Source organism: Ornithorhynchus anatinus, chromosome 7 (assembly GCF_004115215.2).
Source record: "Ornithorhynchus anatinus isolate Pmale09 chromosome 7, mOrnAna1.pri.v4, whole genome shotgun sequence".
Taxonomy (NCBI): domain Eukaryota; kingdom Metazoa; phylum Chordata; class Mammalia; order Monotremata; family Ornithorhynchidae; genus Ornithorhynchus; species Ornithorhynchus anatinus.
The window spans coordinates 12,018,140-12,044,531 of NC_041734.1; the positions used below are offsets into that span (position 1 = coordinate 12,018,140).

Here is a 26,392-nt window from a genome sequence, read left to right on the forward strand (position 1 = left end):
TTGAGAGCCACGGGAGCTGATTTCTATTACTACTTGCTGAAACGAAGAAGATCCTCAGGGGCTGTTATAATTCCAGATGTGACCCTTCTTTTAGTTTATTAGTCACTCCTTCTACTCATATGCCTGACCTCTACAGAGTATGATATTACTGCCTGCCGTACTCTGTCCACACCAAAGAGTTGTATGGAATTGTCTTAGACATGACCTCTTGGCCACAGCCATCATGGAAGACCTGGAGAAAAAGTTTCCTAGTTCTAAAGAGGCTATTCCTATGGTCACAGACTTGGAGACAGGGTTGGCAGGGCTACAGGATGAGCACTGATGAAATGTAAAGTCAGCCTGGCCTGAGGAAGTAGAGCTGGGTTGAAGGAGGAGAAATGCAGGGCTACACTTGACGAGGGATGGGGATAGAGTTGGGAACATGGTTAACACTGAGGTGGCAAAAGAAGGGGACTGAAGAGAAGAATGTGCCCTGAATATACAAATACAGGAAATGTCAATGCCAATCTGTCGATATCAAGCAACAAGATTTCATCTGAAATAGCCCAAATGTGTGATTGAGAGCTCCTCGAACTGCTCACATCGCCCCAGTATCAAATAGCTAGATCACTTCTCCAGAGAGGAAAATCTAGACCTGTGGTTACTGCAACTTATCGTCATTGATTTGGACAGATGAGCAACAGGGTAGATGGTGGGATTCCTGACAAATTGTTGAACAGCCTCTAGTGGTACGACAACTTCTCAAGCAATGAGGGAAAATTAATGGTATAGGAATGACTATACTATACAATGTAGCACAATATGGAGCAAGTGGATAGTGTTAATTCCTGGGAGACAGACTGAGACAAGTTGGCTTTGTGAAGAAAGACCTCTGGCAGGTTTGAAGAAAGGAACATCCAAGATGTCCTTAGGCAAGGTTCCTAACTGCTTCAAGTTCACACAGGCGATTCTAAGAAGGCTTACAGTAGCTTGTTCTTCATCTACACAAGAGCCAGAAGCAGGATCGGTTATAGGAGCTAACACATTGCCCTGCTTTTCTACTGGGAAAAGTCTTCTTTCATATTTCTCTACTTAAGATATACAGGCATTCACCCCTCTTAAGCTGTCTTAACTAATGCCAATGCTCTTTAATTTACAGATTTTTGAAAGGATGATGAAATTGGTTAGTTCTCAGTCTAATATATTCATCCCAATGGATTTCAGAAGCCAAAGCAGAAAATAAAAGCCTTTTATATAGCATGGTTTCGGGAGTAACTATAGCTTTCATGTATAATGATATGTCTTATAAGGGTTTTAGTATAAAGATGAAATTGTTTTCAAGAGTTCAACTGAGTTACGCTCTTGCTGTAATTCAGGTTATTTTCTGTTTCACCAACCATGATCTATCTCTACGAATGGAATCTTGGGCAACTCCTCAGCTCATCCAATTGGCCTAAGAGTTGTCAAAGCCTGGCTCTTTTCATGCTTTTGAAACGTCTCTGAATACAGAAATAAAGGCTCACTGTTGCTCCCTGCCCTTATATTTATGGCATTTGTTAAGCACTTACTCTGTACCAGGCAGTGTACTAAGAGCTGGGGTAGATACAAGGTAATCAGGTTGGACACAGTCCCTGTCCCACATGGGGCTCATAGTCTTAATCCCCATTTTACAGATGAGGCAACTGAGGTACAGAGAAGTGAAGTCACTTTCACAAGGTCACACAGCAGACAAATGGCAGAGCCAGGATTAGAACCCAGGTCCTCTGACTCCCAGGCCTGTGCTCTTTCCACTCAACCATGAAGCTTTTACATGTCTGACTCTACACACGATTTACACCCCCCAGAATGATTTCTTCCATTTAAAGGTCACTTCAGCCTAGAGTGCATTCAAGACAGCAAACAGAAATGATCCAAATGGAAATGTACAAGGTAAACTCAGTGCCCTCTAGAGCTTCATTGTATTTAACACAGTAAAAAGGCCTAGTAGTTTTAGACCAAATTACAAACAAGCAAGCATTGCTCAATTTGTTCTAAATTGTACCTCCATTCCATTTTATACATTCTCCAGTTTAAAATCTTAAAGGATCTCAACCCCCTAGGAGAATTTATGTCATTTAAATCAAATCTTTAATTTGAACCTAGAGCAAACAAAGTATTGTCACAAGTTCACTGCTGCTTAAAAACATCAGCTCTTCACTCAGGGAAACTGTCAGAAAGGAGATTCTGTTTACAGATTCATTATCTCTGACTCTGAGTCCCAGTCTGGGGACAGGGAGAGTGCCTGACCTCTGATTATCTTGTATATAGCCCAGCCTTTAGTACAGTGTTTGGTACATTGTAAGCACTATGAACATACTATTATCATCTTGGTGCCACAGTGAATGGGTTAGGAACTGTGTTATGCTCTAGGGAAGCAGAGTCGCTAGGATTGGAATTTGGGGTTTCTAGACTGTGAGCCCGTTGTGGGCAGGGATTGTCTCTATTTGTTGCTGAATTGTATTTCCCAAGCACTTAGCACAGTGCTCTGCACACAGTAAGCACTCAATAAATGCGACTGAATGAATGAATATTATTATTCATTGTTATAATAATTATTCTTATTATCAATATTATTATTATCTGAACAAGGATGAAGAGGGAAAGAGGGGAAAGAAGGCAGAGCCAGAGCAAGACATGATCATTTTATGAGAGGATACCAGGCAAGGTAAGAAGAGGATAAAAGAGAACATCAAGGGAGCAGTTTCACTGATCAGACTTTATCTCTGACTCCTCCATGAGCCAATTCCTAGGGGTTGAGATAGTCCCTTTGAGAGAGATGGGAGAGTGCTTTCATAAGATTTAGATTTTTAGTTTGGTAACATTTGGAAAAGTTGAGGTCATTGCATAAAAACCTATCTTACACACAGGCAAATGGATGCCACTTTACTAGGGAAATCTAATATTTATTCTTCAGATCAACTTACAGCCTCAATCTAACTCTATATTCATTCATTCATTCAATAGTATTTATTGAGCGCTTACTATGTGCAGAGCACTGTACTAAGCGCTTGGGATGAACAAGTCGGCAACAGATAGAGACAGTCCCTGCCGTTTGACGGGCTTACAGTCTAATCGGGGGAGGTGCTATTCATTCATTCATTCAATAGTATTTATGGAGCGCTTACTATGTGCATAGCACTGTACTAAGCGCTTGGGATGAACAAGTCGGCAAAAGATAGAGACAGTCCCTGCCGTTTGACGGGCTTACAGTCTAATCGGGGGAGGTGCTATATGACATAGCACCATATCAATTGCTCAGTGTTATTATGAAGTGACTGATGATGTCTCTTTTTCATAAGTGAAATGAAGTTCTGATTCCTCAGGGAACTCTGTTCTCATGTGACAGTCACAGTTCACTCCTCCAAAGAGTTGCTGTGATTAAATAGCAGAGCATTTATCTGTAAAAGTTTACCTTGGGATGACAGCTCAACCATAGAGTCTCAGTTTTGAATAGTATGTGTACATGAAATTTATGTCATTTAAAATACAACATGCTAGGTTATTGTCAAAAAGGCATTCATAATGTAGCACTTTCCAAATGTAACTAGGGTCAAGAAGGAAATTAATTCGTCGAAACTTCCACTTGAGGATTGTGAATTTATCTGAACTAACCAGAGCCTGTGCCCTAGCTTGACACAAAACATGAATAAAAATAAGTAAATCAACACCTCTGATTTAAATGAAATTGACTGCCACAAGGGAGATGTCTGTTGATCTGATCCACAGTCATATGTTCAAAAACGACTGACAAATGTAACTTAGAACACAGGTTCCAGTATTATCAGTACTTTCTCCTCAGTCCTCGAAGGGATGTTACAGAAGAATCTCTCCTTTTATATTCAGACAAGCAAGGTTGAAGTCAGTTATTTGGTCAATGAATTCTTACTTGCATTTATACTGCAGACTATAGAAGTGTGGAAAAACGAAAGTAATGGGCTTTGAATTTTGGTATATTTTCTCCATCGATTGATTATGATTTAGACTGGGGATTGTAAAACTAATTCTACTTAAATTTCAAGCTGCATGAAGATCTCTTTTATGGAGACATTGCACAAAGTAGTGGGAAAATACCAGATGGCCCATAACTCATAATTTTAAGTTTCCTTAGATTTTTTTTAATAACGTTTTTACAAGTTTAGAATTAGAATTCCAAATATCTAATTTCAATAAAAGTAATATCTCATTGGAAACAGTCACAGACAGTACCAAAGACTATCTCGCTGACTGCTTTTCAGTTATGAAATGTTAAGCTATTCTCCAGATGTGTGATATTTAGACACTTAATTATTCATCACTTCTTGTGAGCAATGCTTTGAATGCATCACTTTAATGTGTCTTTGGCTATTGGATGAGAATCCTACTAGTGTAGAGCAACCTAAAGCCCACTCAAATACCCCAGAACCAGTGGAAGGTTTTAGGCACCAGTACAAGTGGCAGCTTCCTAGGTTGTTCTCCCTGGATTATTCCCCTTCCAAACGGTGAAGTATTCTTGGGCTTTCTTAGTGCATAATGGCATCATACCGTATTATTTGGGTGGTAGTTGAGATGCAAGCCACTGTCACAAAGGGGAGAAGATGTGCCACTGCTTTGATCACTGGGAACACCTAAAGAAAAAAATACAAAATGTTATAATCCATATGAATGGTATCACAGAATGAAAGATGTTTTCTTTTGGCATCACTTCACTGTTCGATTTGATGAAAGAAGTTAAAAAAAAAAAAGTGTAAGATTAAAGGCCGCCAGGTACTTCGCTTGAATCAAAGTGGGCTTTATGCAGGTTAATCTTCTAAAGCAGTCACCATATTGAGAGAGGAAAGCAAAAATTTCACTTTGATTTCTGGGAGAGTCTGCCCTTTAAAAAGACTGAAAACTCAACCCCTTATTCTTCATGCTATTTTTACCATTCAAAATCAACTCTACCACCAGGCTTCATTTCCAGGCCATTAGCGGGGTCAGTTTTTCTGTAGAACCCAAACTGATGGTGGGATTTCTACACATCTTTGATGTCCCACACCACTGTATTAACCTGGCAGCTAGAACTGTATCAATCTCTTTCATCTCTTCTCTTTGGGAAAATATTTTTTTGACAACCAGCAGCAGTTGTTGGGATTAGAATGGGAAACACCATGCAATTTTCTATTCGATTTCATGCTGGTCAGAGTACAGAGTACATGTTGGTCAATGTAATGAAGACAGACGCTCCTAAGGGGATTCAGTGGCAGGTTCTATTCTCCACTACAATTAGGTTGTTCATACAGGTGTTACGGTCACATTCGAGCCTGATTTGTGAGGTTTGCTCTGCCCTAGAAACCCAGACTTCTAACATCAAACCCACCTTGATTAAGATTACTATCTCCATTCAGGTGTGCCCAGTGAATTGGTTTTACCGACTCACTTTTCCTTTCCAAACTGTAAACTGAATATTCTGTTTAGCTTCTGAGAGGAAGATTGAAACAAGGCAAAAAAAAAAAAATCACTGGGCCGAAATATTCATTTCCAAAGGACTGTGATTACAAGGAGGTAACTGGACCTTTTCTTTTTTGTAATCCCTCTGGAACAAGTCTACTTTAATCTCGTTCACTAAACAAAACCCTAATCAGAGCAGCATATATTAATCTCCAGGTAAAGAAGAGACCTTTCACTCAACACCCTGACTGAAATTTAAGTAGACACATACCTTCTTTAAAGTGGAGGAGGAAGGGGCTCTGATGTGAACTTTTCAAGATCCCCTCTATGCTCAGTTGCTTTCAATGCTCAGAATGCCCTCGGGGTAAAGTGTTTAAGAAGCTCCCACCACCCTTCTGTCAAAGCTAATTGTAGCACCTGGGACTTGGAAAAGTTCACCTTCAGGTCAAATCGCTTAGTAAAGAAGCCGCCAATCACTCTCAGGGAAGCAAGGATTAGAAGTGAGATGAGAAATGATTCACATATTGAATGATATGTGTAGTTTTCTTTCCACGTTTTGTGAATGCTTACATGCACAATCTTCATTCAGCGGAAGTTTGAGGAAAGCAGGTGCTCTTTTCAAAAATGACACAGTCAGGGTCACTTCCTCTCCCGCATTCCGAAGAACCTGGACCTGAGGAATGAATGGGAATGTTGGTAATAATAATAATGTTGGTATTTGTTAAGCGCTTACTATGTGCTGAGCACTGTTCTAAGCGCTGGGGTAGATACAGGGTAATCAGGTTGTCCCACGTGAGGCTCACAGTTAATCCCCATTTTACAGATGAGGTAACTGAGGCCCAGAGAAGTTAAGTGACTTGCCCACAGTCACACAGCTGTCAAGTGGCAGAGCTGGGATTCGAACTCATGACCTCTGACTCCCAAGCCCGTGCTCTTTCCACTGAGCCCCGCTGCTTCTCATGCTATCATCACCTTAGAGTTAACAAAGTTTCTGTGACCTTGAATTACAGATTCAGCACAGGCCTAGATCTGGACCCCATGATGGACATCGCCATGTACTAGGCTGTGAAAAAGTGGTTTGGGTTTAGGTTGGTATAGTTGAGGGAACATTGGGGGAGGGGGAGGGGTCCTTATATCAGGAGAAGTGCGACTCCCAGCAATAGAGGAAGCCTTCTATCTTGTACATGTCAAGGTGGGGCCAGACAGGACCAGTTGAATAAGCGAACAGGGATGGAAAAGTACGGTTGGACATTCAGGAGATGATAGATCTCAGCAAGCTGGTCTGGGTCCTGTAATTTCATCCCTGAAGAGGCTCTACCTCAATTGATTGATGCTATGTTTTCCTTTCTCCTACCTACAATTTCCTCCCATATACCAGTAGAGCAGCAAAGACAGAGGAACTTGAGGGGGAGGAAGTAGAATCTGCAGGGCAAGCACCAGAGTGAATCTTCCTTGCTATAATTTCTTTTCAACCCAGCTCATTTCCCCAGCCACCACATTCACATCATTTTTCTTAACAGTTACTGAAGTCCTGCTGGGTGCAAAGCAGTGTTCAGAGAACCGATGTGCCTCAGTTCATGGCCTTAGAGGGGCTTTGTAATTAGGAAGCTGCAAATGTGCTCTATGACCTAGAATTGAATCCAAGTTAAGTTGATGACAGCACCAGATTCCAGCTGTTAGACTACCCTAAACAAACCACCACCATCCCACATGTAAGGAGACCCAGAATTATTGCTATTCACACTTCATAACTGATGTTCCCCCTAAAAATAGTTAAATGGTTAATTTAATACTAAGGGGTTAGTTAACCACATACTTTGGATGCATATGTTTCTCCCTAAGGGGAAGAGAGGAACATTAGCTCTCCTAAGTCAGTAGGGAACACCTTAAACAACCTCGTCCATTCACCTTGCACTCCCTCTATCCACAGACTGAAAGGAATCGAGAAAATACAAAAGAAATCGAAAGCAAAACTACAGAATATATTCAAACTCCAGTACTATCTGTTATTACCCTTGCCCATTGTTTTACCTTGTTGTGGGAAGGGAATTGTTATAAATTATACTCTCCCAAGCACTTAATACAGTCCTCAGCACAAAAGTGCTAAATAAGTACAATTAATTGATATCACTATTTAAGCACTTGCCATGTGCCAAGTCCTGTTCTAAGCAATAGCTTAGATACAAGATGATCAGGTTGGGCACAGTTCCGGTCCCACATAGGGCTCACAATCTTAATCCCCATTTACAGGTAAGGTTAACAGGCACAGAGATGTTAAGGCACTTGCCCAAGCTCACAGAGCAGACTAGTGGCAGAGACAGGATTAGAACGCAGGTCCTCTTGACTCCCAGGTCCGTGCTCTTTCCATTAGGCTTCACATCTTGCTAGGTTGAAGGAACCCAAGGCAACAACATACTAAGGACTTCTATTTCCATGGAGCACTTGCGCTATTTCCCATTCTGTTGGCTAGAACACCACTGCTTTGTGTGTTTGATTCTACTCTCATCACTGCTGAGAGAATCCAATAAATTATTATTAGTTATAGGACTGTACTTGTTAAGTGCTTACTATGTGCCAGGCTTTGAGCTAACCGCTGATTATCTTGTTGGACACAGTCCCTATCCCACATGGGACTCACAGTCTATGAAGGAGGGAGGAGGCTTTAATTCCCTGTTTTAAGAGCTGAGATAACTGAGCACTGAGAAGTTAAGTGATTTGCCTTAGGTCACACAGCAGACAAGTGCTAAAGCCAGAGTTAGAACCCAGGTTATCGCTCTTTCCACTAGGCTATGTTGCTTGAAATATGTCAAAAACCCTTCAGTGACTTTCTTCCCATACTTTCCACTATCACTGATGAAATCCTACTTAGATCTGAGACCCTAATGGATAGACATGGCCTTAGCTCCAACTTATCAGGATGTCACCACTGAGGGACAGGAACTGGGTCTAATTCCTCCCAGCATCTCGTTGCCACTTTTGTTGGCAGAATGTCAGGCAAGCAGGTTTATGTGGCCTGCAGGTATTCTGCCTTTGGTTTTTACCTTCTGCACTTGCTATCATCACTTCTAACCCCAAATGAAAGAAGCAAATGACCGCTTTTTATAAATCACTTCCTTGGCATTAGGGTGAAGATACAATTTCAGTGTGACCTAATCTATTTCCGTAGCATCGCTACCTCTTCCACTCTCAGTACTGATCATGCACCCGCACCACTGGGATGTTGTTCAAGGTGCCACAAAGAAATAAAACAAAAGGTTGAATTCCTAATGAGCCAGTAGTGAGAAAGTTCAAACCTCTTTGGAAGGTTTGCAATTACAGTGTGAAACATATAACATAGAAAACCATTTCAAGCTAAAGGCCCTGAAAAGGTCTGATGCAATTTTTGAAGAGATTTCACAGCAGGCCAGGAGCATCTTGCCGATATTTTTGTTGCAGGGGATGGGATATAGTCATTTGTACTATGCTCTTCTCCACTCTAATGGCACCATTAACTTAGGTCATCAAAGTGACAAACACTTTAAAAGCATCTAAAAATCAGTAGTTTCCAGTGCAACAAAGCACTTAGGAGACGAGGCTGGGAAACCTCTCCACTTAGCTCCAGTGATGCCAAAGTCGATATTATTCACAAGTGGCATCACTCTTGAGTCTCAACACCAGACTTCAGATGATACAGCATAGAGGGAGAAACACAGCACGGTTCATTTCGATTTTCATTCCTCCAATCAGCCAGATGGAAACTTCCGACTTTCTGTTTAAGACAATGCTATTAGGGAAAATAAATTCAACAAAAGTGTATTTGTTTGAATGAGGAATAATGTTCAGGATTTAATTGGTGTGCTAACATCACGGTGAATTCTTGGTCTTTGTGCCTCACTCCACTCACACAACAAATTTTGGAACATCATACTTCCTCTGTTATTGGTGGAGAAACAAGTAGTGTGTCTCTGCTTCTTTTAGTTCAATCTGCTTTTTAACATGACTCCCTCACTGACAAACTCAACTACTGTGAGTTTAAGGCAGTAACCTCATTATTTAAAGTAATGCTGTAGTTTTTGCACATATGAATGTCTACCACTAGTTTGAAATGAAGACAACCTGACTCTTACCTGCGCCAACAAGCATGTCACATATCTCCTTGTTTAATGGAATTATGACAAGTCATTGAATACACTAAACTCAAGAATATTCCCATGAATTATCTGATGAACAGCGTTCCTGTATGCATAATGTAAAACACGAGCTGGCATAAAGAGGCATAGGGCAATGGTTTTTAGGAGTTAAGGGCTGATTCCTTATGAACAGAAAGTGCAGTCACTGGGTGGTGATGTTATGGACAGGAGGTGAGGGGACAGTTTTAGTACAAGAATACTCAAACCTGAAGGGTAGAATTGGGCTGATGAGATTTTCTATTCTGGGTAAAACAGTCCTAAATTATATTGAGGATGAGTTTGGAATGATATCCTAACTAAACAAATGTACTGATCCTAATACTTATTTTAGGTTATAAGCAAATGTTTTAACAGCTGCATGGATACTATTTCATTGACTTTCCCCTTTTGTGATAAAGGCAGCAAATCTTTACTATTGCATTTCTGAAAAGCAAAATCTACCTTTAAGCATTTACCCCAGTCAGTGCTTCAAGCCAAGATCAAGTTTCTTAACCACCTATAGTGTGAGCAGCTTTTTCAGAACTTGACACATGTACAACACAAGCTAAGAAAGTCTCCCTCCAACCCACAATACTGTTCTGTGGTTTGTTTCACCCTACTTAAAGCAGAGGCAAAACATTCAAATTCAAAAGAAACTGGCTCCATTTAGCCTACCTGAGGGATTTACTGCAAGTTAAGTCTGGAGGCAAGATTGCAAAAGTCACAATGCACTTTAAAAGTAGGTGGATAACCATAATTATTTCTCCTCATCTACTTTATTCTTTGCATCACAATACCTATGATAGTTACCAGAAGAGTGAAAAATGTATTTTTCTTCTTATCAGGGTTTTTCTCCCATCTGGAACATTGAAAAGAAGTTTTACTTGACCCAAGATTCCAGAATGAAACCAAAGGAAAGCTCATTTTTCTATGAAAGCTATAAATATTTGACCAGTAATTACTATAATCTACTCTTATGAAATTTTAAATGATAATTACATGGTACATTATAGTTCTGGAAAAAGAGGCAAATGACCACGCAGGAGAGAGAATTTTCAGAAAGGACCAGCCAATTATATTTCCTCCTGACTCAAAGACACTGGCATTTTGCAAACTCTGAAAGTAGTTGTAAATACTGTCTTACAAAATGAAATGAAAATCCCTTTCATTTTATTTTCCAAGACTTTATTATCCAGCCCTATTCACAAGGATCTGCAATCATTTCTGGACTGTGTCATTTCCATTATGCTAAACTTACAGCCACTTGATAATGAATTTTAGCTTATATCAAGATCATGAAAGTTTGTCAAGCCTGGATCTCAACAGGAAGATAAAGGCAAAAACATTCCAGAAACATGATTAAAAAATAGATGCATTTGATTTCTTATCAGTACTTAACTCTGATGTGATTCTGCCCTTGGTGTTCGGGGAAGAACGGGCTGTCATATTGCCATGTTGAAATCCTCCTTCTCAAATAATGGTACCTATGCACTTCAATCTGTGACCTTTAGACACTTGATATTCAACCCACTCCCAACCCCACAGCACTTATGTACGTATTTTTAAATTATGTATTAGAAATTACTTATCTAATAGTCATGATTGTCTTCCTCTCTTGATTGTAAACTCATTATGGGCAGGGTACATGACTGTTAATTCTGTTGCACTGTACTCTCAGTATAGTGCTCTGCACATACTAAAATGCTCAATAAGTACGATTGATTGATTAATTACCAAGATGCTCTGTAATAATAATAATAATGACGGTATTTATTAAGCACTTACTATGTGCCAAGCACTGTTCTAAGTACTGGGGTAGATACAAGGTAATCAGGTTGTCCCACACGGGGCTCACAGTCTTAATCTCCATTTTACAGATGAGGTAACGGAGGCACAGAGAATTTAAGTGACTTGCCCAAAATCACACAGCTGATTAATGGCGGAGCCGGGATTAGAACTCATGACCTCTGACTCCCAAGTCCGTGCTCTTTCCACTAAGCCATGCTGCTTCTGCCTCTGTAGGAGCCAACTAGTGATGGGACCTTGTATCAATAATAGAATGAGTGGAAAGGTACACTGTCCGAGTGATTTCTTCCTCACTGCAGCCTCCTCCACTCCATTCCCTTTGCAGCACCCTCTCAGCACGTTAAAGAGGAGTCCTTGGAGGACTAAGCCGGGAGCAGTGTGAACTGCTCCAAACAAGAGGCGAGATCAAGGGAGGCCAAGCAAAAGGTTGATTATCCCTCAGATGCTTCCGTGGGGTAGGGGCATCACAGTTCCCCTAACATCTCGGGTCAGAATAGGCCTTATTTAAAAAATGCAGACTATGGGGAGTGGATAACTATGGCACCTCACCATGGCCATTATTAGTGGAAAAAATCTACAACAAAATTGTGAAAACTCTTTGTACTGGAAATATCAAGGTGAGTGGTATGCCACCTTCTTACTATGAAAAAGTTAGACCTTGAGGAAGCTGTGAAAGATGTCAATGATTTAGTATTGTGAGCTTTGACACCTTGGTATTAACTTACTTCCCCAGACCCATAGCTCATCAGCTTCTAGCCTTATTGGTCCCTTCAGGGGAAGATGAGATTCTGACTGATCCCAACACACACATCCCAGTTTTTTTCCGAGCCCAACCAGCTGAGCTCCTGGGTGTCTCCTCCTCTTTGGAGAGGATGTACATGTGTCTTTGGGACATCATCTTCATCTCTGACCAGACCAGTGGTGAGCCTCACTAGTCCAATTTCTAGGTCTCTTCTGGGTTCGCCTCTGTCTCTGTGATCCAAATAGACCTCTTTATCTTCTCACGCAAACCCAGTCCTCCCCATGATTTTCCCATCACAATAGACAACGCTACCATGCTCCTTGTCCCACAAGCCCGTAACCTTGGCACTACTCTCGACTCATCTCTTTCATTCGACCCACATATTCAATCTGTCATCAATCCTGTCAGTTCTACTTTCATTCATTCAATCATATTTACGGAGAGTTTACTGTGTGCAAACCACAGTACTAAGTGCTTGGGAGAGTACAATACACAATGTCGCTAAAATCTTCTCTTTCCTCTTCGTCCAATCTACTACCAGATTGATCCAAGCACTTACCCTATCTTGCCTTGACTACTGCATCAGCCTCCCTGTCTTCTGTCTCTCCCCTTTCCAGACCATACTTTACTCTCTTACCCAGATCATTTTTCTAACGCCATCTTACTCACCATTCCTCAATCTCATCTATTTCACCACCGACCCCTCTTAATAACAATAATAATGTTGGTATTTGTTAAGCGCTTGCTAGGTGCAGAGCATTGTTCTAAGTGCTGGGGTAGATACAGGGTAATCAGGTTGTCCCATGTGAGGCTCACAGTCTTAATCCCCATTTTCCAGACGAGGTAACTGAGGCACAGGGAAGTTAAGTGACTTGCCCACAGTCACACAGCTGATGTGGCAGCCGGGATTCGAACCCATGACCTATGACTCCCAAGCCTGGGCTCTTTCCATTGAGCCATGCTCATCCAAGTCCTGCTTTCAATCTGAAACTCCCTCTCCCTGCATATCTGACAGACCATCACTCTCTCGACCTTCAAACCTTACTAAAACCACTTCTTGTCCAAGAGGCCTACCCCAACTAAGCCCTCATTTCCCTTACTCTCTGTCCCATCTCTGTCTCCCTTACACTTGGAGTTGTACCCTTTATTCATTCAGCCCCACAGCACTTAATGTCCATATTTGTAATTTATTTTAATGTCAGTCTCTCCCTCTTGACTGTAAGTTCCTTGTGAGCAGGGAAAATATATATCAACTCTGTTATACCATACTTTCCCAAGTGCTTAGTATAGTGTTCTGCATACAGTAAGCGCTCAGTAAATACACTGATCGTTCTTCAAAATCCAAAGAACTGGCTTAGGTCAGGTTGAAAATGAAATTATAACCCCTGTCTTTGTTTGCTCTCTGTGTGTGATTTTTCTGATCATTTTTGTGCCATCAACATGATCATCCGCTAGAACTACAGTCTGCAGGAGTCACTGCTGCAAGTTATTTTTAAACTTTGTTTCAAAAGAAGCACATTTTAGAAATACAAGCAAAAGTGAATTTACAAGGTATGAAGTGACATACAAAATAATGAAATCTTCCTGTTACTAAGTTTGGGTTTTTTCTCATTCAATAGTATTTATTGAGCACTTACTATGTGCAGAGCACTGTACTAAGCGCTTGAACCTTTTCTCCAACAACTCTGTAGCATTACCAAATTGGACAATTATAGATGGGTTTTTTTTGACAATGGGGTAAGCTGTGTTTTTTGTTATGTCATTCCAGATAATGCCAACAAATAAAACTTATTTTGCAAACTGTCATTGTTAAATCAAGCTCCTCTATGTTTTAGCAGTGTTTTAAACCAGTGTCAATTCTCTCTGACATTCCAAGTAATCCCAGTAATTTTATTGTATTATCCCTGGAGAGTGGCACAATTTGAACACTGTCATTTAGGAGGTTAAAATAGAATCTAAACAAGTTCCACGTAAAAGGAAAATACATGAACTGATTTCACCTTTAAAATGGTGTATAATGGTTCATCTTTGAAATATTTAAGAAGAGTTCTTTCATAAAGGTGTCTGTATACCAATGCCTAAACCTTGTGTAGGCTACCTATAAGAATGAGGCCAGTGTTCCAAAATGATGCATTCCCATATTCCTATTTAAATTTATTTACCCCTCTAAGAACTGATGATAAGGACCATACAATTTCATTCTCCCCCACTTCTAATTTTCCCTATGATCAGAGATTTATCACATTCTACAAAACTCCCACTTCCACTAACAAAACTCCAGCAAAATGCCAGGTTTCTGAAGTTAGGTAGAAAGTATGTTTGGACCTCACCAGAGAAATTCTTTGGCATTTTAAACTAAGAAGAATGACCTCAGAATTTGCACTGAGAGAAAACTGAGATGATGAACCATAATCTAAGCACAAGTTTGAGAAACTGGCACATTCTTAACCTGTGCCATCAATGGATGAGTGAATCAACCATTGATGTTTGAGTGCTTTCTGTGGGCAAAGCACTGTACTAAGTACTTTGGAGAGTAGAGTACAACAGAGTCCGCAGATACGGTCCCTGTCTGCAAGGAGTTTACAATCTAGAGGGGAAGACAGACAATGAAATAAATTACAGATATGGACATAGTGCTGTGGGGCTGACGGTGGGGTGAATATCACATACTTAAAGGGTCCGGATCCAGGTGCATAGGTGATGCAGACTGGACAGAGGGTAGGGAACACGAGGGCTTAGTCAGGGAAGACCCCATAATTTGAATAAGACTTATAAGGTGGTCGTCTCTTGCTGAAGAAAGGGGAGGGAGTTCCAGGCCAGAGGAAGGATATGGTCCAGGGGTTGCCAGTGAGATAGACAAAATCCAGAGACGACGGCATTAGGCTGTCATTAGAGGAGCAGAGTGTGTAAGCTGGAATGTAGTAAGAAAATCATCACGGGACGATAGGAGGGGGCAAGGTGATTATGTACTTTAAAGTCAGTGGTAAGGAGTTTGTGTGATGTGGAGGTGGATGGGCAGCCACTGGAGGCTCTTGAAGAGTAAGGAAACATGGACTGCACATATTTTTAGATCTGGGGAGAGAGAAAGCAGGGAGGCAATAAAAATAATAATGTTGGTATTTGTTAAGCGCTTACTATGTGCAGAGCACTGTTCTAAGCTCTGGGGTAGATACAGGGTAATCAGGTTGTCCCACGTGAGGCTCACAGTTAATCCCCATTTTACAGATGAGGTAACTGAGGCACAGAGAAGTGAAGTGACTTGCCCACAGTCACACAGCTGACAAGTGGCAGAGCCGGGAGTCGAACTCATGACCTCTGACTCCGAAGCCCAGGCTCTTTTCCACTGAGCCACGAGGCTGATGCAGTAATCAAGGTGAGATAGGATAAGCGCCTGGACCAATGTGGTAGCAGTTTGGATGGAGAGAAAAGGGTGGATTTTAGTAAAGTTTTGAAAAATAATAATAATGTTGGTATTTGTTAAGCGCTTACTATGTGCAGACCACTGTTCTAAGCGTTGAGGTAGATACAGGGTAATCAGATTGTCCCACATGAGGCTCAAAGTCTCAACCCCCATTTTACAGATGAGGTAACTGAGGCCCAGAGAAGTTAAGTGACTTGCCCACAGTCACACAGCTGACAAGTGGCAGAGCCGGGATTCGAAACCATGACCTCTGACTCCCAAGCCTGGGCTCTTTGCACTGAGCCACGCTGCTTCCCAGGTAGAACCTAGAGGATTTGGTGATAGACTGAATATGTGGGCTGAATGAGAGAGGAGTCAAGGATAATGCCATAATTATGGGCTTATGAGCTAGGGAAGATAGTGGCACTGTCTACAGGGATGGGAAAGACAAGGGAGGACAGAGTTTGGGTGGGAAGATGAGGAGTTCTATTTTGGATATGTTAAGTTTGAGGTTTGGGTGGGACATCCAAGTAGAGAAGTCTGAAGGCAGGAAGAAATGTGAGACTGCAATGAAGAGGGATCAAGGCTAGAGAGGTAGATTTAGGAATCATCTGTCTAAAGATGGTAGTTGAATCTGTGGGAGTAAATGAGTTCTCCAAGGCAGTGAGTCCAGATGGAGAATTAGAAGGAGACCCAGAACAGAGCCTTGTGGTACATCTTGTAATAATAAAATGATCAGGCTGAACATCTGCATCTTAGAGTGGCAGTGTGTTTTTACTGCTCTGGAATAAGCTTCCCTTCAGTATAGGTCCCTTTTTTCCCTCTGATTGGGAGGAAAGGTGCTTGGTGCTCATGAAGGCCAAGCCAATGGCAGCTGAGCATAGCCCACATTGAAAAAGAAAGCCACACCCAGAGGTCATTTTAAATTGATGATGGTGAAGCACGATGCTTTCCTTGGATTTAAGCTAGCTATACTGTTGCAGAAACCACACAGAGGTTACAGTCTTCAGAGGCTTTAGAGAATGAGGGATAATCACCAAGGTCAGGATCTCAGGTATTTGACTGAAAATTTAGACCTCAGGGCTGGGGGATGAAGGTTTCTGCTTATCCATCAGTGACAGAGATGGGAAAGTATGTAGCAGAACCTTCCAAGAACAAGCAATTGTTCTCTTTCACATTCGGGTAAATATGATAAATCTTTTTACCAATCCCTATAGACTGTAGGCTCATTGTGGGCAGGGAATGTGTCTGTTATATTATACACCCCCAAATACTTAGCATAGTGCTCTGCAAGCAGTAAGTTCTCAATAAATATGCTTAACTGGCTGACTGACTTTTACTACATTGCATTCATGATTGAAAGGTTTGCTATGCTCAACCTCCACAAACAAATGACAATAACTAGAATGATTCCAGGTTTCATGGAAAAACCTATTTCTGTTACTGGCACACTGCCTTATATGAACAGCTTGAATAATGCATTTTGTTTCTATAATTAAGGATCTGTATTATTATAAATTGTTCTTATAACACTTATTAAGCACTTACTATGTGCCAAGTACTGTACTAAGTGCTGGAGTGGAAACAATCAGATTGGACCCAATCCCCTTCTCATTCGGGGCTCACAGTCTAAATAATTCTACAGTTTACGATAATTCCATGGACAATAGAAAGGCTATTACTTAAAACAAACAAACAAACAAAAAACATTCAATTCATTCCATTAAGACTATTTACCCATGTAGTCCCCTGGTGTTTGATGATAGCTATATTGAGGTGAGATTTTATCCACCAGCAGTAAGTGGCTGTGGTCAGGAAGAGATGAAAGCAGAACTAATAATCCTTTCTACACTGTGAACATCCAAAGGTTGCCCCTTGCGATGGTGTTTCATTTGCTGCCTACTGTGCTTGCTGCAATTTTCCATTTTTTCGCATGTTTCTCCTCTAAAATCATCAGTCCGTTTCCGATTGTTGCAGGGGACTGGCCAATTGTTCAAAGCCTTTTGCAGAGGATACAGACTACGAAGTAGTGACCTTCCGGCACATTGATTTTTTTTCTAGTTCCTGCCCAGGTAATTCTGAAAACCGAGTGCCCCGGGTCATTGAAAGTCCCCAGCTGAATCAACACACCATTTTTAAGAACTCACAGGAGGCTGACTGATAGCTAACCATCCTTCTGGGGCCAGCTTCGGATAGAGAAGCAGCGTGGCTCAGTGGAAAGAGCACGGGGTTTGGAGTCAGAGGTCATGGTTTCGAATCCCACCTCGGCCACTTGTCAGCTGTGTGACTTTGGGCAAGTCACTTAACTTCTCGGTGCCTGAGTTACCTCATCTGTAAAATGGGGATTAAGATTGTGAGCCCCAAATGGGACAACCTGATTTCTCTGTGGCTACCCCAGCGCTTAGAACAGTGCTCGGCACATAGTAAGCGCTTAACAAATACCAACATTATTATTATTATTATTAGGGAAGCCACCGAAGAGTAGTTCCCCTCTCTCTCTCCCTCTGGTCCTCCCTCTCTTCCTCGTAGCACTGGCATGCTCCCCAAAAGGAGCTGGTTTCAATTCCCTGTAATTTTTTCTAAAGTGACTCCATCCTCTTCATTTTCATAATTATAACTGTGGTACTTGTTAAGTTATTGCTATGTTCCAGGCACTGTATGTTCCAGGCAAATCAGGTGGGGCTCACAGTCTCAAACCCCATTTTACAGATGAGGCACAGAGAAATGAAGTGACTTACCCAAGGTCACATAGCAAAGTGGCGGAGCTGGAATTAGAATCCATGACCTTTCTGACTCCCAGGCCCATGCTCTATCCACTATGCCACACAGAATAGGCTGTGACTAGATCTGTCCCTCCATCTGTCCTCCAGATGTTCTTGGGAGCTGAAGAAAAGCAGGGCTGTGGGCATTTAAATGAGGACACCCATTCACTTTGGGAGACAATTTCCCCTTCATTGGTTTTTGATGCTCCTACTCCCTCCTACTTAGACTGTGAGCCTCATGTCGGACAGGGACTTTGTCCAACCCAACCTGATTAACTTGTATCTACCCCGGTTCATAGAACAGTGTTTGGCACAAAGTAAACGTTTAACAAGTACCATTATTGTTATTATTATGTGTTTGGGAGAATATAATACAACGGAGCTGTTAGACATGATCCCTGTCAAGTCATACCACTAACACTCTACACTTTTAGGGCCATTCCAGGAATATGCCTATTTAAAAAAAAAACAAAACAGAAATGCCAAATAAAGAAAAGATACAACTCTGACTCCTTCTTAAGGACTCCTACGGGTCCAGGCAACACAAATTCCATAAGCATTGTCCTTCAGAAGTGATACATATCAATCTCAGGCTTAACTATTATCATCAAAGTCTCCAATTTTTATATGATGCCATACAACCTATATTAATGTGGTCCTGACCCTACTAGGGCACAACTCTAAAAGAGACATCCTGAAAAGAGATAGAATAGGCCAGATGGAGGCAGTACAGATTACAATAAAATAATTTTAATGATCATCTCCATTCAAAATTGTGACCATACCAACAATTACGGTTGTAACTAGGAGGTGGCAAGCAGAGAAACGATTAATTGGGGTTTATCCACTTATTTCAGGTGTAATCAGTGAGGCCAACAGATCACCACCTGGGCAGCATCAAACTGCAAAAAACACCTCCCTTAGACTGCATTTTCTTCAATAACAGGGACTGCCTCGAATGTCTTTGGTATGTTTGCAAGTGCTTTCTAGAATGCTTTGCAAATAATTCCATCTTTTGTGGACGAAGACTAATTTGGGATTGGGAGCATATGTAGAGAGGAAACGGTCACATGGATATCCTTGGACTTTGTATAACTTTAAAGTTTTTCCCTTTGGAATTTTCCTTATGGAGCCATCACCCTTTGGGAAAAATCCCTGAAAACAACCTTTAATTTTAGGAGAAAAAATAAACATGGAAAGGTGCTGTTTCTCCCCCACCCACTTGCTCCACTTCCACGGGGCATCAGAGTATAAATCATGATTTTCCAGGTTCCTAGAGGAGAAGAAGCTATCAGTCATTTGGGATTCTCGACAAACATTTTTCAAGTAGTATAGTAGTTTTGATGCATACCTCTTCAGAGAAATGAGGGAAATCAAAACACCTGACCTAAGTTTCACAAAATCTCAAAGGAATTCTGTTATTTAAAAAAAAAAATTTAAACACCCAAGAATTTAACATACAGACACCTACATTAGAATTACAGCTAGAAAATATGGCTGCTAAATATTTGTTTTTGCATATTTTTACCACCATCTATTTTCACAACATGAAACAGAATGGCAAATCATTTAGAACTGTTTACAGACCCTCCCATTATATAATGTCATTTCAGACTATTACTAAATCATTTAGAGAGTTATGCTTAATTTTAAATGCCACCACCCGGCTATGCACATTAAGTACAATATAAATATTCCGGTATCATTAGTGGTATTGTTTGCGCCACTACTGTTTCAGTTGTGTCAGCGTTTCCTTTGTAAACAGTATTTTGCAAGGGAACAAACCCAGCCATATTAAAATTCAGAACAGGGATTCTGCTTGGGAGTTCTTTCATTTTTTTAACTGTTGGGAAATAGTTTGCTAATATTCACATACTCTGAATTAGAGAACAGCAGAAAAACATTTTGGGGCTTCCATACTGCTAAATTTAAAAGACCCAAATACATAGCTTGTATCAATTAGTTGGGAATTCTGAATTGATCCTCAGCCCTGGATCTCCTCCACTCTCTGCTTCCTTTGCTCCTTTGCTCTTGTGCCCGAGACGCAGGGTGCGGCTGGCAGAAATCTAGCTATCGGGCCAACCTAATTGACTTCAAGTTCATCCTTGCGTGCTTTAACTCTACCCAACAAAATTATTTCTTCATCCTTACTGACACCTATGCCCACTGCCCTCTGCAGCTGTTGCAGATGTTTAGCTCTCCCCTCGAACCTCCTGTACCCCCACCTTCCCAATCTCTTGTCCCTAATGACTTGGCCACCTACTTGACTGAGAAAAGCTAAACTATCAAGTGTGATCTCCCTAAAGTCTCCCCTTGCTCTTCTCCAGTCTCTCCCTCCTCCTGCCCCTTCTTCAACTCTCCCATCTTTCCCCGAAGGATCTCAAGATGAGATCTTCTGCCTTCTCTCAAAATCCAACCCACCCACCTGTGCATCCATCTCCATCCCTTTGCACCTTATCAAAACACTTGTCCCCTCCCTTCTTTCCTCCCTGACCACCAACTTCAACTGTTCGCTCTCCAATGCCTTCTTCCCTACTGCTTTAAACATGCCCATGTCTTTCTTATCCTAAAAAAACACCTCCCTTGACCCCATGGCTCCCTCCAGTTATCACCCCATCTCCCTCCTACCATTCCTCTCCAAACTCCCTGAGCAAACTATCTACATCTGCTATCTCAATTTTCTCTCATCTGATTCTCTCATTGATCCCCACCAATATGGCTTCTGTCCCCTTCTCTCCATAGAAACCACCCTCTCAAAGGTCACAAATGAGCTTAATGCCTAATTCAATGGCCTCTACTCCATTCTAATCCTTCTCAACTTCTCAGATGCCTTTGACATTGTCAACCACTCCCTTCTCCTGGAAATATAATCCAACCTTTACTGACACTGTCGTCTCCTGGTTCTCCTATCATTCTGACCACTTATTCTCAGTCTCTTTCACTGGCTCTTCCTATGCTTCCCATCCTCTAGCTATGGGAGTCCCTCAAGGTTCAATATTGGGTCCCCTTCTATTCTCCATTTACACACACTCCCTTGGAGAACTCATTTTCTTCCATGACTTCAAATACCCCCTCTAAATAGATGATTCCCAAATCTACATCTCCAGCCCTGGATCTATCTCTCTCCCTGCAGTTTCACATTTTACCCTGCCTTCAAGATATTTCTACTTGGATATCCTGCCGACACCTCAAACTTAACGTGTCCAAATCAGAATGTCTTATCTAGCCACTGAAACCCTAATCTCCCAGTGATTTTCCCATCACTGTAGACAGCACTACCATCTTTCCTGGCTTGCAAGCCCTTAGTCTTGGTGATACCTTGACTTCTCTCTCTCCTTCAACCCACATATTCAATCACTCCTCTTTCTCTTTCAACGCACATATTCAATCCATCACTAAATCCTGTCTGTTCAACCTACACAACATCACTAAAATCCACCCTTCCTCTTCATCCAAACTGCTACTACATTAATCCAAGCACTTATTCTATCCCACCTTGATTACTGTATCAGCCTCCTTGCTGATCTCCCTGCCTCCTGCCTCTTCACATTCCAGTTCATACTTCACTCTGCTGCCTGGATCATTTTTCTGCAAAAATGTTTAGTCCATGTTTCTCCACTGCTGCAGAATATCTGGTGGTTGCCCTCTTCCTCCCCATCAAACAGAAACCTCTTCCCATTGGCTTTAAAGCACTCAATCACTTTACCCTCTTCTACCTTATGTCGCTGCTCTCACTACAACCAAGGCTGCACACTTTGATTGTCTAATATCAAGCTACTCACTCTTTCTCAATCTCGTCTATCTCGCTTCCAACCTCTCCTCCATATCCTGCCTCTGGCCTGGAATGCCCTCCCTCTTCTTATCTGACAATTACTCCCTCCACCTTCAGAGTCTTACCAAAAGCACATCTCTACTAAAAGGTGTTCTGTGACTAATCACTCATTTCCTCTTCCCCCACTCCCTTGAACTTGGATTTACACCCTGTTATTCACTCCTACCTCAGCACCACAACATAAGCACATATCCATAGTTTTTAAATTTATATTAACATCTGTCTACCCCTCTAGGCTGTGAGCTCATTGTGGGCAGGAAATATGTCTGCCAACTCAGTTGTACTCTCCCAAGTGCTTAGTACAGTGTTCTGCACACAGTAAGTGCTCGATAAATGTGATAGATTGGTAGAAATCCAGGTTTCAACCATAGAACTGTGAGTTCAAAAGGAGGTAAATTACAGGTTTGCCTTGTAAAAGGGCAGTTTTATAATATTGAGAATCAGAAAATCTCCATACCATTATTCTTAATAGCCAGTTTGCTTAGTACAGCACTCTGCACACGTTGAAACCCCAATAAATGCCATTGATTGATGGATTATAGAAGGCATATCTTCACTATAAAGCCAGGGAAAAATTATCCCAGCTATTTCAGAAACCTCAAATAATTCACAGAAGGCTACTAAGTTCACTGGGTCCTGATAACTCAAGGAGGAACCGTTTTCTCAATCTCAGATGTCACTGGATTTGCTGACCTTTCCAAGGATTTGGTGTCCAGACAATGCAGCAAGAAGGCCCCAAAGTCTCATATTCTGTGCTTCCAATGCTTTGCCAAGCCCTGATTCTCCAGAGTGTGGGTAGCAAGTGAATGGACTCTTAAAAACATCAACCATAGATTTAGGAAAATGGATCATTCAGAGGACCATGGGGATGGGTAGAGACAGGATTTATTACAGGCCCCCATCTGAAGGTGACCTCACCTTTTTTAAACTGTTGAAATTTGAACACAGATCATTGAGCTGATAATTGATTATTTATTTCGGTTCCTTCACTTGAAGGTAGGGCCCAAATCTGAAGTCCAGTTACTACCGCAAAGCCTGGTATGGCATTCTGAGCAAGGCAGCCATTCGACGAGCAATTACTGATACAGTAATATTGACGATAATGATAAAGGAAAGAAAGAAAGCTCCTTTGGAAATGTTGATCCAAGAAGCCCCAAGTAGCAATGGCTCTACTGAGTTTAGGTACAGGGAGAAAGACTCTGAGTATCTTACCTCCCTCGGAAAGGTGTATTAGCTTTTTCAATAATAGTAATAATAATTGTGGGATTTGTTAAGTGTTTTCTATGTACCTAGCACTGTACTAAGTGCTGAGAAAGGTACAAGTTAAGTCAGACACGGTTTCTACCTCGCACAGGGCTCACGGACTAAGTAGGAGGTAGAGCAGTCACAGATAGAACAGAATCCCTATTTTACAGATTAGGAAACTGAGGTGCAGAGAAGTTAAATGACTTACCCAAGCTCACACAGCAGGTAAATGGCAAAGTGAGATTAGAACCCAGGTCTTCTGACCCCGAGGCCCAGGTTCTTTCCACTAGGTAATGCACATTCCCAAATCTGTAGTGGTCTGTTTATTAGGGACCACAGCACCTTGCCAGAGAGAGTGTATTATAACATATGTGGCTGCCAGCCTAAATGGGTGAATTCACAGCAAGGTGGTAGTTGATCATTTGCCCAGTTTTGGAAGCTTAAATATCACTCCTAAGTAGAACTGTTAGCTTCACTATACCAGGCTCTGTTCAGGTGATTCACGTGTCCCATAAAGCCATTTCCTTTTACTTTCATTTAAATGCTGGGATACCCTGATTCTTTCAGAACAAATAAACAAGAAAAAGAATAACATCAATGAGGGAGACGTTTCTGTGTTGCACAGTACTTCATTCTTCTTTTCCTCTGGTTTCCCCTCACACTAAGGGAGCAGATTCCCTGAGTGCCTTTTATATGCAGCACTTCAAACAATCAATGGTATTTGATTGCTGACTGTTTGCAGAGCACTGCAATATGTGTTTGGGAGAATACAGTACATTGGAGTTGCTCAACACTCATATTCTAGGAAGGGAGACAGACATTAAAGTAAATAACAGAGAGGGAAAGCAGGGATTGTAAGGATATTTATATAAGTGCAGTAGAAACAAGCATTTCAGTATCAAGAGCCCTCCTACCTTTCCCTCCCATCTCCCCTCCTTTCCTTTTTTTCTCCTTCGGCTCTCCTTTTCTCTTTTCTGCACTCTGAGTGTACCCATTTCCAAGTATCGTCTCCTCATCCCTCAGCCCAAGCCTGCCTCTGCTGTGTTCACTTTCTGATCCTTTGATATTATGTCTTAGCACGCCACTATCACCGTTTACAATTACACGGCACAAAAAAATGTTTCTGCCTTAAGAACTGGGGTGGGGAAATTTTGCAGTGGAAGCAATGATGTAAATAAACGTGGCATTTATTTATGTAGTTGCATAGTTATGTTTTATTTATTCAAAGATATTCAAATACCTCTTCGGCTATTTCATCCTGAAATACTTATACTGTTCGGTTATATCTTTTTACTTCCCATCACTTTCATTAGTCCATAAAAACTTTGTTTTTTGCATTTGATTATAAATTCCTTGAGGGCAGAGAAAATGTGTCTTTCTCCAAAATAATTAATTAGTAGAGGGCCTGGCACACTGTAGGCATTCATTCATTCATTCAATCATATTTATTGAGCACTTACTATGTGCAGAGCACTGTACTAAGCACTTGGAATGTACAATTCAGCAACAGATAGAGACAATCCCTGCCCAACAACGGGCTCACAGTCTATTTATTAAATGCCATTGTTTGATAACAGAAGAGAGCAGATCGAGAGTAGATGACTAATAAAACCTTTCTATACATTGGTCATGAGTTTTTGTTTTATGGAGAAGAAAAAAGTAGTCATTGGAGCTTTGGGCAAGAATTCTGAATGGCATTTTTTAAAATGATGAAAGTGTCTCCCCCTTCTAGACTGTGAGCCCATTGTTGGGTAGGGGTTTTCTCTATCTGTTGCCGAATCGTACTTTCCAAGCACTTAGTACAGTGCTCTGCACACAGTGGGCACTCAATAAATAAGATTGAATGAAAGAGAGGCCAGAAAAGGACAGTAATCGCATCGATAGCTGTAAACTACAGGTTCCAATGTGATTGAGATAATCACGCAGAAAGATGGCAACCAGAACTACTCAGAACCTATTTCTAGAAAACATAGAACCACCCAGTCCTGTGTTCAAAGTGGAGCATTGCATATTGATATTTTCACTAATCTCCCATCTGTTTAGAGGCTCTTTAGACATAGGATGACCACTGTCCACCTTGGGTCTTTTCTGAGGCAAACACAAGTACGGCCTCTAACCTACTAATGAATGAGAACGCCTTTTCTTTAATAATAGAAGAATCCTGTTACTTCACTGTTACTGCTGTGCAGTTGCTATAGCAACCTGGGCTTTAGAGTCCCCCCCCAGACAGTGACAGGGCTGCACTTCTAGTAGAAACTAATGTAGGAAAAAAAAAAAGGCACCATCAAGTCATTTTGACAGACTGATGGGGGCAACAATTTATCAGATCACTGGCTTGGAAAATATCTACAACTCTACTATGACTGTGTCTATCTTTGCTTCATAAATGGTAGACTAAATAAATATGTCCGAATTATATCACCACAAAAAACAACAACTGGCCTTTTTTCCAGACTGGAATTGACCATTTCATCTCTCTGGCAGCACTAAAATCAAGGCTAATCAAGAATTATAAAATACAAGAATAATACCACACATTCCACATTTTATCTTTTCCTATAAAAACCGGAGGAACTTTGAAAATGTAGTATTTGCTACGTAGCTCTTACATGCTTGTAGTGACAGAGGTAAAGGGAAAATATTGTCCCTATTTAATAATAGCAATTATTATGGTATTTGTTAAGCACTTACTATGTGGCAGGCACTGTACTAAGCACTCGGGGGGGAATACAGGCAAATCAGGTTGGACCCAGTCCTTATCCCACATCAGGCTCACAGTCTTAATCCCCATTTTACAGATGAGGTAACTGAGGCACAGAGAAGTGAAGGTCACATAGCAGGCAAGTGGCGGAGCCAGAATTAGAACCCGTGTCCGTCTGACTCCCAGGCCATGGGATTGGCTAGCAGCTAGAGTTTTAGTTGGGAGAGGATTCGTCAGAGAAATGTTCAGAGCTCTTGTTTGGTACAGCATATATTTATGACAAAATTTAACCAAGAAAGATGAACAACTAGTTCTGGGTGTGGAAAGAAACT

At 41.3% G+C, this 26,392-nt stretch overlaps 1 protein-coding gene across 3 annotated transcripts in view; it reads right to left on the reverse strand.

The window, feature by feature from the left end:
* SNTG1 (syntrophin gamma 1) overlaps nucleotides 1-26,392 on the reverse strand; it is a 426,064-nt gene that overhangs the window by 136,228 nt on the left and 263,444 nt on the right. For all 3 annotated transcript variants that reach the window (XM_039912673.1, XM_003428461.4, XM_039912672.1), the window contains 2 exons: nucleotides 5,995-6,097; nucleotides 4,540-4,622 (listed from right to left, as the gene is read on the reverse strand). In XM_039912673.1, coding sequence (XP_039768607.1) covers nucleotides 4,540-4,622; nucleotides 5,995-6,097 — 186 coding nt within the window. The remainder of the gene's footprint in view (nucleotides 1-4,539; nucleotides 4,623-5,994; nucleotides 6,098-26,392) is intronic.